This window comes from Apis mellifera, linkage group LG2 (assembly GCF_003254395.2).
Source record: "Apis mellifera strain DH4 linkage group LG2, Amel_HAv3.1, whole genome shotgun sequence".
In the NCBI taxonomy this organism is placed as follows: domain Eukaryota; kingdom Metazoa; phylum Arthropoda; class Insecta; order Hymenoptera; family Apidae; genus Apis; species Apis mellifera.
The window spans coordinates 6,656,001-6,670,052 of record NC_037639.1 but is presented as its reverse complement, the minus strand read 5'-3'; the positions used below and the strand labels follow the sequence as shown (position 1 = coordinate 6,670,052).

General features: G+C 38.8%; 1 protein-coding gene across 1 annotated transcript in view; it reads right to left on the bottom strand.

Annotated features, from left to right (window-relative positions):
• Positions 1–13,792, bottom strand: part of LOC725588 — a 32,294-nt gene extending 18,502 nt beyond the window's left edge. Inside the window, exons 1-2 of the mRNA XM_026439235.1 lie at positions 7,711–13,792; positions 821–977 (exon numbers count right to left, since the gene is read on the bottom strand). Coding sequence (XP_026295020.1) covers positions 821–977; positions 7,711–9,588 — 2,035 coding nt within the window. The 5' untranslated portion in view covers positions 9,589–13,792. The remainder of the gene's footprint in view (positions 1–820; positions 978–7,710) is intronic.
• Between the last annotated feature and the right edge of the window lie 260 nt (positions 13,793–14,052).

Here is a 14,052-nt window from a genome sequence, read left to right as displayed (position 1 = left end):
TTGAGCAACGTCAATGACCACATCGGTGTGCACCGCAAAAAAATTACCTCACCATGTTGCGAAACGTGCAAGGTAGTAGTTGACTTGGATGACGTGTATATATGACATTTAGAATAAATTTTTCTTTTTTTTTTATACGTCCTATGAATTATGAAATTATCATTTCTGGATTGTTATTGGATTTATAAAATCTGCGATGCGAGATCTTTTTCTAAGATTTTTAAGGGAATTAATTTTTTAATCTATGATAAAAGGTTAAACTTAAGCTACCAGAAAATTAGAAATAGCATTAATTAAATACGAATTGCGACGCAGTCAAGTTAAGATCAAATTAAGTGATAGATTCGTGGCAACGATGAATATATTTTATGTCTTTTTATTAAAGAAATGGTAATTTTAGAATGTTCATGACTACATATGAGAAATCCATACTTGAAGATTTCTTAAGAGTATCTTATGATTTTAGAGAATATTATTGATTCATTGAGAAAGAGAATATTTCGATATTAAAGTTACACTTTACGTTCGTAAATATGTCAATCACGTGAAAGACAGTCAAGATTTTGCTCTCTGTATCGAGTTGAGATTTTCTCGAGGAAAAACGAAAAGAAAAATGTTCAAACAAATATTTCTAATTTCTAAATTTCCATTACTTTAATTTTTCCAATTTTCACAATTCAAAGTTTCGAATCTCCAATCTTTTCAAACTTCTAAACTTTCAAAACCTTCCATTTTTTTTCAATTCTCATACTTTCAAATTCTCAAATTTGTTTCATATCTTCTCAACGTTAAAATTGGAAAATTACTCCGAAAAACTTACCGCTGGGTGGCCTAATGTGAACACCCAAATTAAGGGCCTGAAGTTTCGCAACAGCCACCTTGCACAACACTTTCCTTTCGATTTCTGACAACGACCTTAACGGTGTATCCTGCAGGGTGACCCGTCGTCCAGTGGTTCCCGCCCAGGTACACTTTCCCTGAAATTAAATTTACAATTTGCTGTGAAATATTTTTCCACGAGATCGCGAGAACATCGTCACGCTCGATAAAATTTAATCGTGGAATAAACTGGTTACGATCATCTGCATAACAGCTGCTTAAATTTTGCATAATCATCACGCTAACGTATAAAGCGCACGTTGAAAATTAATAATACGAAGTTTAAAGTTTCATTAGCTTTTAACGCTTCCAATGCTTAATTATATTTCTCATTTTATTTAATTGAATTTCGATAAATCAACAAATCAATCAAGTGTTAAAACATTCCCAAAAAATATATTGGAATTTTTTTATATATATTATATATTTTGTTTTAAAACTTCTTCTTTTAGAATTAATTTTTTTTCAATGGAGAAAGTTTATCGTTTGATTATTTAAAGCACAATATTTATCATATTGAGTTGATAAAAGAGTTGATTTAAAGAAATATTAATCTTTTAAAGAAATAGTGATTATTGTTAAAAAAGTCTCCTTTTGTCTTAGAGTTATTGATTAACTCGTCTTATTGTCAATGACTATCCTTGTGTTAAACATTATTCACCATTGATTGAATAACATTGTTCAAACAACGAGGAGGAGAATCATTCGTGTGAAAAAAGAAAGGATAAGTTTTTTTGAAACAGTGATACGGATTATTTCATTCCAATTCTTATGAACACATGGTATTATGCATAAGATAGTTCTCAACTCGACAACGAGCTACTAGATGAAATTAAATAAAAACTTGAATGTGAAAAAGGAAGAATTATGCAATGAGGAAGATAAAAAAAGTGATGTTATAACAAGATTTAAGAAAAGAAAAGAAAAAAAACAAATATGGAATTTATATTTTTTATCAAATACACACTTTCGTAAAATTACGTAAAATAAATTCAAGGATCAAGGAGTAAATTTATTGAAATATAATTTTTTAGTTTAAAAATTCTGTTTATCTTTTATTTATCACGTTAGAGGATTGAGGGATAATATTGTCGAGATGAATTATCGTGGAATTTTTTTTACTTGTTATATTTTAGGGAATAATATTTTTGGAATAAAATTTTATTCCAAACTAAATTTATTATTAATTATATTCTTCCACGGATCGTCTAAAATTCTGATTACTTTTATTTAAATGAAAAATGAAAGTATGAATGGAACAATGATAATTTTAATTAAACTTGCAATATATGTACGTATGATATTTCCAAAAAATTTTCATATTTTTTTTTATCTTTAATGAAATTTATACAATATATACAATGACGTTGAAATAAAAAATTTATTAAACTTGATTCAGATAAAATTTTGTACAAATATATAATATATAGCCTTCTTTCAACGTTATACTGCGCTTATAAAAGTAAAGAACCGTGTTATGGTTACAATTAATATGTTTTTTAATCAAACAATATGACATCAAAAGAAACGAAATTTTTGATGGATTTTCACGGTGAAGAAGAAACAAATAGGAACGGTGTTTTTGATTATTTTTAGTTACTTCATTATCAGACGAATAAGAAAGAACAAAGGAAACATTGTTGCGGACGATTACGCGTGTGCAACAGAATTTCATTGAATGTGCGGGGGAAAAAAAAACAGAATATTTTAACAGAAATACCGATTGCGCAAATTTTTTGTGTAAAATTTATCTTTATTGCAAATTATCTGATTAAATTTTTTATCTATTTACAATTTTTAATAAATAGTTTGGAATCTACAAATATATAAAGTTTATGGAAATTATACATTGAAAATATTCTTAATATAAAATTTTGTATTTTGAATAAAAATATTGAAAATAATGGTCGAGAAAAATATCAAATGATTCAGCAGAGATTTTCCCATAAATTCATAACTTCTTTCTCATCGACTTTTTCCCATCAAAAAATCAAGTTCTCAATATTGAGAAATAAATTTTGTATAATTTTTTCAAATCCATTGGAATTCCAACATCATTTATTTTATTATTAAACTCATTGTCCTCATTACATAAATAAAGATTAATTCAGAAAATTTCTTTAATTAAAATTAACATTAGACTTAATTCAGTCACAAAAAGATTCAAATAGAAAACTATTGCAACACGATGATATTAATTAAATTAATCAATTTGAACGGTAATAGTAAAAAAAATTTGCATTTCCTTCAACGAGCGATTCTGTTTTCACGGAAGGATACTTCCGGAAACGGGACAAATTCGTTACCTCTGATGTAATGAATTGGCTGTTCGTCAATTTCCAAGTTCGAATATTATCGATCGGCTTTCCTGCCCGAGAACAACGATGTCCAATAATTTACGACCACACGGCTCTCCGGTTTAACGATTTCAGGAAGGACGGTCAGGAGTCGTGTAATTTATCGTCCCGCGCTTCCTGGATTCTGATGTTCGGGGAGCTTTATGCCTCTTACCATCGACAATTGTCGAAAATATCGATAAAAAGGCGAAGTTTTCCAAATCCATTCGAGTGTTCCCTTTTGAAATGGATTCGCGCAAGGAGACGATACTTTTGTTCGAGTCTTTTTAAATTGTCGAGTTATATTAATAAGCTACGTTTGAGATATCGAGTAGATTCTTGAAGTAGAGAGATGATAAAATTAAGGAAGAGCTTATTTTTAAAAACGCTCTTCGTTTGATCGAGTGGCGAAGTCACTGTTGCTTTGTTTTGCCTCTCGGCTTTTGAATTTTTTAAATTGTATCGACAATCAAGTGCCAAGTCAATTATATTTTATAAATTATAATTTGCAAATAAATCATATATATATATCTTTTTAAATATATCTAATTTCATAATTTCATCTGAATTTGACATGGGATGGAAATTAAGTAAAATTTTCAAGTATCCTGCTTTATACAATAAATGACAAAATATATATAAATATCAATAATAATAATCGATACATTAACGACCAGAATCGTTGCATTATACGACAATGATACACGAATAAAATTCAAGATAAAGATACACGATGACGTCGTAATGTAATAAAAGAACAGTCGACAAGTGGATCGCGAAATTTGTTTATAGAGAAGGCTGAAATCGCGACATGTGGGTGGATGGGTGTTAAAGGAGACAAAGGTGAGACACGAGATACGTTCGTAAAGGATCATTGCCAAAATTTCGTTCCATTAAACGATCTATTAAGAGGCATCTTATCGTTACGTTGTCATCAATCGTGGAACAATGAGATATCATTTATCCTACGTTTATGTAAAAAAGAAATGTAAAACAGAATAAAGGCGAACGAAACACCGTGAATACGAAATATTTCACGTATTTAGATCAACGATAATATATAATTGTAAATATTTAATTGATCAATATTGAATATGAAATAACAGAAGGCTAGCACCAGGTTGATTTTTCAATAATAAATTTCGAGAAAATTAGACAAACTAACGCAAAGAAATTTTAATTATATTCAATTAGCCAATAAATCTCGGAATTTCTATTGTAGGTTTCATATCTCTTTTAATTTAACAAATTAAACGTTTTTATGATTATTTATATTGAATATTTGATGAGCATAAAGTAAGAAAATGAAAGATGAAAGCGTAAGAGTAAAAGTTTTATAAGGAAAAGTTGATCCTTGAAATGAAGTTCCTTCAGATTCACATCAAAGTGAAAGTCCTTGAACGAAAAAATCAAATTATCATTCTCTTCTTTATGAAATAAAGATTAAGCTAAAAATATTTTTAATTTCTGTTTCATCGAGGATAAGAAAAAAAAAGAAAGAAAGAAAGAAAGAAAGAAAATGGTTGAATCGGAATTATATAATATTTTGACACTGTTATTGATACTTTTGTTTCAGTGTGAACTTTGAGAAATTCTTTGAACATTGTTCAATGTATTTTAAGAAATGGAAACGTGGAGAAATTTGATTCAATCTTCTGTTAGCCGTGTCAAGGAGGAATTTCTTTGAACGAATAAAACGATTTTGCGTGAATGACTTTGGAAAAAGAAATTATGATAATAAAAAAACAAAAATTCCTTGTTGAAAAGAAATATAAAAAGAAATTTTCTAATTAAATTCATCCTTCTAATCGTCTAAACTATGCAACACTATTGGAAAGAGAAAAATAAGAGTAAAATTTATAAAAAGATCTTTTTTCCAAAGCAACGACGACGTCAAAATATTGATTACTACTGAGTCGAACAGCCTCACTGAATATAATTCAAATCTACAAAGAAACGTATCGATGCAAGAGGGACGATTTTATAAAAAGACCATCTAAACGTTCTGTCAATGTACAAGGTTGATAAATTCTCGCTCGAAACCCCGTCGTTTTTCACCGTTTCAACTTTAATGAATCGTGAAATACGTTTATTTCTAATAGAAAAGCGACATTGTCTTCACTTCTCTTCTATATACGATATTATTTTTGAACTTTTCATCTTCTTGCAACGAAACACGTGATGGAATTGAGAAATTGAAAAAAGAGAAGAGAAAAGGGAAAATAATAAGAGAAAGAAATAAATTTGGAAATTACAATTTGAAACGTATCTTTTAATCCATTTATGAATAACAATTGGAAACAAGAAATATAAAAGAAGAAAAAAGAAAGAAGAAGAATAAAAGATTTACAATAAAAATATTGCAGATCATCTTGAATAATTAGAATATTCCTTAAAAATTATTTTAAAACTTTTTTAGACAGAGAAAAAGTAAAATATTCTTAAATAATAAATAAAAACTATCCTTAAGATATTTCCTCAAGATATTTCCTACTTAAAATATATCATCTTTCATTTTTCTCAATCGTATTCATAAAAATTTGATTTTTTTTCTGCATAAATATCCCCTCCTAACAACAAAACACAAAATCATTTAACAATCGTTAAAACTGCATACAATTGAACTTATTTCATTATATATACACATCCACTCAACAACTTAAGCCATCCAACCAATTGGAGCGCACTTCTCACAGAGAGCACAGAGAACATTTAAGAAGTATGATTCCAGAAAACGACATTTCGTATGCACCAGCATCTAATAGAAACAGCAGCGATAGCAGAGGCGGCACACAAACGGCGGCTCCCAGCGTGGTTTTAACATACACACGTACCGGTTGTAGTGGCAGGGGTTAAGTATAGTTCATACACACCACCGTTGGCTGACTATTTCTGGCGGCGCCGGCGAAATTCCGAGGCCCTAAATTGGTTATCGCGCTTACCGCTTAACGAGATCGCCTGCCGCAAGGTCGACCTTCTTCTTCTTGTTCTTACGCCTCCTCTTTTTCCTCTTTCACATCCTCCGAATACTCGGTCACACCGCGGGGATATTAAACGGTGGCCGGGTTCGGACGGTAAAAGAAAAATAGACGAGCCGTCGAAGCTAAGATGGTCGAAGGAGAGGCGTTGGGAACGTTGGGGAGTTTCGAAGATGAAGAAATGGGGGGGAGGAGGAGGGAAGGGAGGAAGTTGGAGGGGTCGCTGGACATTTCTTTTCTTCTTCTTTTTTTTTAACGTCGAAAATAAGAAATAACGAGGAAGATTGAATTGTTAACGATAATTGGGAACAAAAAATAAGGGAAATTATATGATGGAAATTCTTTCGTGCGAGAGATAGAAAAAAGGAAGATGAATTACACCGCGTGTAGAAATTAGGAGATAGTTATAATAATTAGAAATAAAAAAAAGTGAAAGGAAAAAGAATTGGTGGAAAAAGAAAGATGATTTATCGTAATAATTGTACTCTGTAAAATTGCATAATTTTAGAAACAAAAAAGAAGAAAATAAAAAAAATGGAAAAAAATAGACGTTAAAGAGATTAAAATGCGTGGACGTAATATAATACTTTTATGTAAAAAAATGGAAAAAGTGAAATTAATTATTCCAAAAAATAGTTAAAAGGAAAAAGAAGTTGAAAAGAGGATGGCACGATGTGTAAAATTAAAAATTAACGAAGATGAAAGAAGAATGAAAAGAATAAAGGAGATCACGAACTTAATTGTCTTATCTTTTATGCTAAAAAAAAAAAAATGAAAAACGAAAAGAAAAAAGAATTCGCACGTTGAAATGAAATTACAAGTAGAAGTCGAAAGACAAAGAAAATCGAAGAACAGATTCGTCCTCTCGAATTCTTTCTTCCCGAAAGAAGATCGATGGATGGGCGAGAAGGTTTAAACATTATCCGAATGAACTTGCCTAGAGAGATCGTGTTCGACCGGGTGGCAAGTAAAATTAATTTACAAGTGCTATTAAGAAAGCTAGGCAGCCGAGTATTGTTATTAATAGTAGCGCTCTATTTTCGTGGAAGATGTTAATAGCGACATCGTTAATTCGTTTTCTTTCTTATAACGAGGTGGACACTCTCCGCTATGCGGCGACAGGTGGTTTAAGCAAATTATTCGTAGACATGTTTTGGCAAGACAAAACTCTATGTATAGCGTGCGAGGCTCGTTTGCGCTTGGTTTACAACGCTCGAATAAAGCGCATCGAAACGTCTAACAAAAGGTTGTTTGTTCTGGAAAGAAATTCCGTTTCGTATTACCAAATAATTAGATATCTTCTATCCGTTTCTGCTTCATCCGTTTCTTAATTTCTCGATCGTGTTCTTTGAAAGAAATTCGTCGAATAGGATCAACAGGTCAATTTACACGAAAAATGACGTTTTCATCTTGGTTTTCAGAAGACGTATCGTCTTGTACGTATGCAATTTTTCTCGTTTCTCGATCGTCACGCGAAAAATAATGACACCAAGCAAATAAAAAAAAGAAAAACTCACCTGCGGTGTCCACACGGAGGGTTGATTGGACGCCCTCGAGGTGCTCTTGCTCCTGGACCTCCATATCTTCTTCGCCACCAGCCGGCTACCGTGATGCACCACGCTGCTCGACGATTTGCTCTTCTGCATCGCTGTGCCACCTGCGGAATTGGCGGACGATGACGTGAGTGCCGGCGAACCGGGTGCCGAATGCGGTTTATCCTTGTGCGCGTTGGAACCGTGCAGGAGATGGGAAAGGAAGGACTGGTGGTGATGGTGTTTAGGGGTTAACGGCTCTTCCGAGCCGAGGCCGGCGTCGATGCTGCTCCTCGAGCTCGCGTTCCTACTCGGCGGAGACGTGGCCGTGTCACCGTCCGACAGATTCTCCGACGGGTTCTCGACAGAGGACATCTCCCTGTAATTAACGGCCCAGTTGTCCTCGGTCTGGCAACCCTTGTTGTTCCCGTCGTCGTCGCCGAGCTTCGTCGTCTCCCCTTTGGCCTTGATGTTCCTCAAGTTTCTGTCGTAGTTCACCCGTTTGAATCTGTCCACCTTGTCGGCGTCCATCGACTTCTTCCTCGCCATTCGAAGATACCTCTTGATGGTGTCGCTGACAGACGGCGAGACGTCGTCGTTGTCCACGCTGCTCCGCCTACGACCGGTCGACTTGTGCACGGCCACGACCTCCTTCGACTCGTCCCTCTCCCTCTCGAGGAGGGCGGCGTCGAGAACTTCGCGGGGGACGGGATCCGTTTGCACCCCGTCCTCGACCGGGCCGTGATCGGTGCTCGGCTCTTGGACGGCTATCAACGGCGGGGAGATGGGATCCCTTTTCGAGAGCCAATCTTCCGCGGAATCCTTGGACGTGACCCTGGGCCGTTGGTGAGTCCACCAGCGCGAAGACGGCGACGTGTACGCGCCCGTAGCGCGTGGCCCCCTGAACCCTCTGGTACATCTCAGATCGAAGTACAGTTTCTCCAACAGCTTTCGATCGGTGAGTATGGCCGAGATCACGTGCTCCCGTGTCCCGGACTTGCTGTAGTGCCGGCTGATCGTCTCCATCAACGATTTGTGCACGTAGTCACCCTGATACGATTGCATCGATCTCGGCACCTTCTCCTTGTCGGTGGCGGCGCGTTGGACGGACAACTCCTCGAGTTTCGCCTGAGCGATCATTAAATCCAAATGTTGCTGCAACCTGGTTATCAGGTTCTGATAATCGAACGACTCCTTCCCCTCCCCCTCGCCCACCACCCCTGATCGCGCCGTCGATCTCATCCCGTCGCCCCCACCGACCTCGCTCTGCATGTTCAGGTACTTCTGCAGCATATCGGCCAACGCTTTCACCTCCGAGTCCTCCTGCAGGAATTTCCTCCGCTCCACGGGGCTGGACGGCGTGCTGCCCCCCTCGGTCGCGAGCAACCACTCCCTCTTAGCTTTGGCAAGGTCGAACTTGCCCGCGGTGGTTGTCTGAAGGACGAAGCCTCGAGGCGGATTCCTCGCCACCTCGTCCGCCTCGTCGGCCGAGCTGGCCTTCGTGCGACAACTGCCCCCCTTCACCTGCCTTCGCCGCCTCTGGGAACGAAAGCCCAACGTCCCCGGATACGAAGCTTTCCTCCACAGCAGAAACCTCGGCTCCTTCTGGCACACCTCTTGAAAGTATTGCTCGATCTTCGGGATATCCTCGGGCCTGTTGTGCGCCCCGTCCGGGATCAATCGCCTCCCAGCGTCCGCCATGTACCTCCACGTCTTCCTCGTCAGCAGCCATCGCTCTTTCGACGGTTTGCTCGACCGTTTCGTCCTTCGTTCCTTCGAGGTCGGCGGTGTGCCCCGCAACGAGCCGCCCGTCTCCACGCTGTCCCTCCTCGAACGCCTCCTACCCCCAGGACGCTCCGCCATGGCCGCGTCCTTCTCCTTCCTCGCCACGCGAACCACTTTCGCCGTATTATCCTTACTCTTCGAACGCGATCAACCACCGATCTGTCGATCGTCCTTTCCTCCGAACGGTCCACTTTATATCATTATAGAGACCGGGCCACGCTCGCGACATTCACTCGCGAGGGAGACGACCACTCCTCCCCCTCCTCTCAGGGAGGACGCATTAAAACACGGGAGAAAGGGGAAAAGACACCGAAACGTTTCCTCTTGATCGAGAATGGGATGGACTGTTCGTACACTGTCCGTGATCCGAGGTAACCGACGTGGAACTGAGCCGGGTGAAAAATTGAGGCGAAGTTTCTCTCCTCTGATCGATGAGTGACGCAGTTTCTTCAGGGAGGAGGAGGAGGAGGAGGAGGATGTATCGTGTATCGAGACGAAAGGAGCGGAAATTTGGGCGAATTTAGGCTGGCCAACCTGCCCGTTTACACTTGAGGGAGCAACATCGAGGAGGATACGTGTACGGAATGCTCGTTGAGGAAAATGCTCTCTCTCTTTCTCTTTCTCTTTCTCCTTCTCCTTGCCTCGGAGGAAAGTACAGACAGAAGCGTTCTTCTCTATAATGTAGAAAAAAGTAGGAAAGAAAAAAGGGAAAAACGCCAGAACGGCCACTTGTTCATCGAGCGGAGGAAATTTACAGGTCGTTCCCGTTCCGGTAAGAACACGTAATTCTTCGGGAACGGAGGCTGATCTCGGATCTCTCGGCTCTCTCTCTCTCTCTCTCTCGGTATCGTACGATTATTTTTATTCCGCGGTACGAAACTTTACGCTCTTTTTACGCCGACTAGCAGCAGGGCCGTCGAAAACTTCAACAACAAAACGGGCTCCAGATTAATTTAGACTTCGCGGATTCAGCTAACCACTGTCTCTCTCTCTCTCTCTCTTTCTCTCTCTCTCTCCCTGCACCTCCTCCTTCGCATCCGACTATCGTCACGGATGCCGAGGAACGACACGCTGTCCCTCGCCTCCAAATCGATCCAAATCCTCCCGTCCACCATCCACCTTTCACAAATCCCCCAATAGACTCCTCATCGCCACAATTTTACCTCGGATCCCGATGATTCTCGCGCACAAAGTTTCCAAAACTTTCGATTCTTCCGCGGAAAAATACGTATCTTGGAGGATGGGACGAGTTCCCCCCGCACTGGCCGATCTCACGCTCCTTCGATTATTATTCTCCGGAGCGAGTCGAAGAGCGCGAGTTTCGAAAGGAAGCGAGAAATTGGAGGAATGGAACGCGATGATGATGGAACAGACGTCGAGGAGAATCACGTTACGTGCGGCCGCGAGCCGGCAAGGTGGAAGCTGCCTAAGGTACGCGACTACTGCTTCTCAAGGCGTCGCGACGCTCGTGGACGCTCCGTGTCTAAAAGCGTCTTTGCCCCTTCTCTCCTCGTGCCTCACTTACGCGAGAGAAGAGAGAAGCGAGTGAAGCGAGAGACGGAAAATGGGAGACGACCGAGTGCGTGGAGCGGAAGAAGAGGGAGCGAGAAGCTGGCCCGAGAAGTGGAGGAGGGCGGAGAGGAAGAGGAGGAGGAGAAGAAGGAGGAGAAAGAAGAAGAAGAAGAAGAAGAAGAAGAAGAAGAGTGTACGTAGATGACGATAACGACGAGGGAGGAAGGATGAACGAAGGATGGACAGAGACACGGTGAAGAAGTGGTAGGAACAGCGGTCTGGGGTACCTGGGCTCGCAGACGAACCGGAGGTGGTGTCCACGACGTTGTCACCGTTTGCCAAATACCGACGCCGCTACGTGCGCGTATCTCATAGTACGATAGTCTCGAGCATTTGTTTATAACGGATGGATACGAGGTGGAAACGTAAGAGTTTTCGTAAGAATTTTCGCCCCAGTTCTCGAAGAATCGAGTCCTCGTTGCGTGGAAAGTAGATTTTCTTTTTTATTTTTTATTTTTTTTTTTTAAGAGAATTGAAGAAGATAGTGGAAGATAGTGATCGAACTAGAAGGAAGAATCTAAAAAGAATCCCCCGTTTCGTGGAGAGTAAAGTTTGAATTGGATTGAATCGGATGCAGTTGATGATTGATGCGACGAGGATGATGAGGATGTTAATTGCGTTGGGATTAATGATAAAGATATTACAGAAATAGTAAGGATCGTACGAGATTCTGTTGAGAATATCGGCTCTGTTTGCCAAACATATAAGAAATTCCTGGCGAACATGCAATTTCTAAATTCGTCGGTTCAAGCAACTCTGCCGCGAATTTTTCCCTCGTTACAATTTACAATTGTAACCACGCGTAACCACACGGTATTTCGACGGGGAGATCCCTTCCTTTCGAAGGGAATACTTTTAAACGGGGGCAGCGTTTGTTCAAAATGTACGATGCGAGAAATAATCGGTTCAGGATTTCGAAGAGGATGACAGATCGGAGAACATTCGAAGAGTTGAAAAGATCTATGCGAAAAATACGGAAGAAGAATCCACGTGTGAGCCACGTGACATCCATATGTCCAACGTTCGAAAATCCATCAGCGAAGCAACGTGCGGAAAGAGGGAGAGGGAGGTGGAGGGGGGCAGGAGGATTTTCGAAAGCGAGAATGTAGGGCATTTCTTTATACGACTGACGTAGCACGATAAAAATCGCCATGAAGGCATTGCCTAATATTTCTAGGGATGTATTCCGCGTCCGGGACTATTTCTAGAGACTCATTCTCTAATGCAAGTCGGGCCACACCTCGAGCCGCCTATATGGTGATCGTAAATCAAAGCTGGCCTAGCTGAGCCCGAGTCTCTTTATTTTTTCGAGCGGAAAATCGCCGGTTGATTTATCGACGAATGCGAATTTCTAGGATGCAAGCTAAGAAAAATATTAATATTAAAGCTTTGCCCCGACTTTATTTCGTTTATTCGTTTTCCGATCGATCTATTCCTCTTTCGAGAGAGAAAAAAAATAAAATAAAATGATAAATGGCAGAGTTATACTTAGAAGAAGAAGTTAATCTAATCTAATCTGACCGATATCGAGAATAGAGATATTGATACGATTGAAAGATTTAGGAAAAAATGGTATACGAATATACGTCCCCTCTTACGTAAGATTGATAGTTATTATAAAATTTTGAAAGATGTACATTTGTCATTGTATATATCACTTTTCCTTCGGGACGCTTGATTGTTTCGCAGAATAAATTATTAAGCATTAACAACAAGATCTTTCCATCTTTTTTTTTCTTTCTTTTTTTTCTTTTTTCTTACGAGATTTATGTGAGAAAAAGATTTAGGGAAAAACTACTTCTACGTTCTACGATTCTAAAATCATAATATCGTGATAAATTAGAACGTCGATACAAATTTTTTTTTTATAGCTAAAAAGATGGAATAATCCAGTTTACAACGTCTCTAAATATTTCTCATATATTTTCCCTTCTTTCTTTATTTTATTATATTCAACCAAAAAGAAAATGAAAAAAAAAGAATCATACATTACACTATGCTTCAAGTGAAGAATTATTACATTTTCCCCGATAAACTTACCATCATCCTGTTAAATTTTATTAACACTAGGGGAAAAAAGAGGAAGAAAATCATCGCTTCTTAAAACTTAAAAAAATCATCCCAACACTACTTTCCATTCATCTATACCAAGTTTTCATTTTTTCTATAAATAGACAATAATCTCGCGCAATATTTTTCACAGAGAAAAATACATAATCCTTATCCCCGGCTATCAATCTTGCCACCCACCCACTTGTTCCTTCACGTTATTATTTCAAACCCCTCTCGAGAAACACTACAACACTATCACACTCTTAAGCTGAGAACAGTTCAAGGCACTCGTCCCGCTTGATCGAAGGAGGAGAAATACGTGCATACGTGCGCATACGTGCTTAAAACGGTTTGGATTATTGAAAATTACGCATCATCGAGAAGTCCGCGGCGAAACTTGATAAAAGATCGGCCAAGAAACGGATTTGAGCGAGGGACAGCGCGTATTGCGCTATCTTTAGCGTTTACGTTCGCGTCTCTCCTCGGGACGCCCAAGTGTCTGCCAGCCAGCCTTATCTGTACTCGTCTGCTCCCCATCAAACTCTCTTATCGTAAGGGAAAACCGACTTTCACGCGCTTAAACGATCGCGCTTTCTATCCGTCCTTCGAATCTAGGACCGACCAAGAATACCTGGAGAATTCACGTTTGTGAAATTTCATCGTTTATCGTCCAGACGATTTCTTATTATTATATCATTTTGCTTTATCGCTCGTAGCTTCCAAGATATCTTTATCGTTCGAAGGATTAAATCGCGAATAAGTAAAGTTCACAACCAACAATTTCGAATTTCTTTATTATATATATAGTTTGGCCATCTTGAATGAATAAATCATAAATATTATAAATTCCATGCGAGGTGTAGGTGAAATAAGAAAAAATTTCTGCCTTGCAAACCTGATAAATCTTGATTTATCATC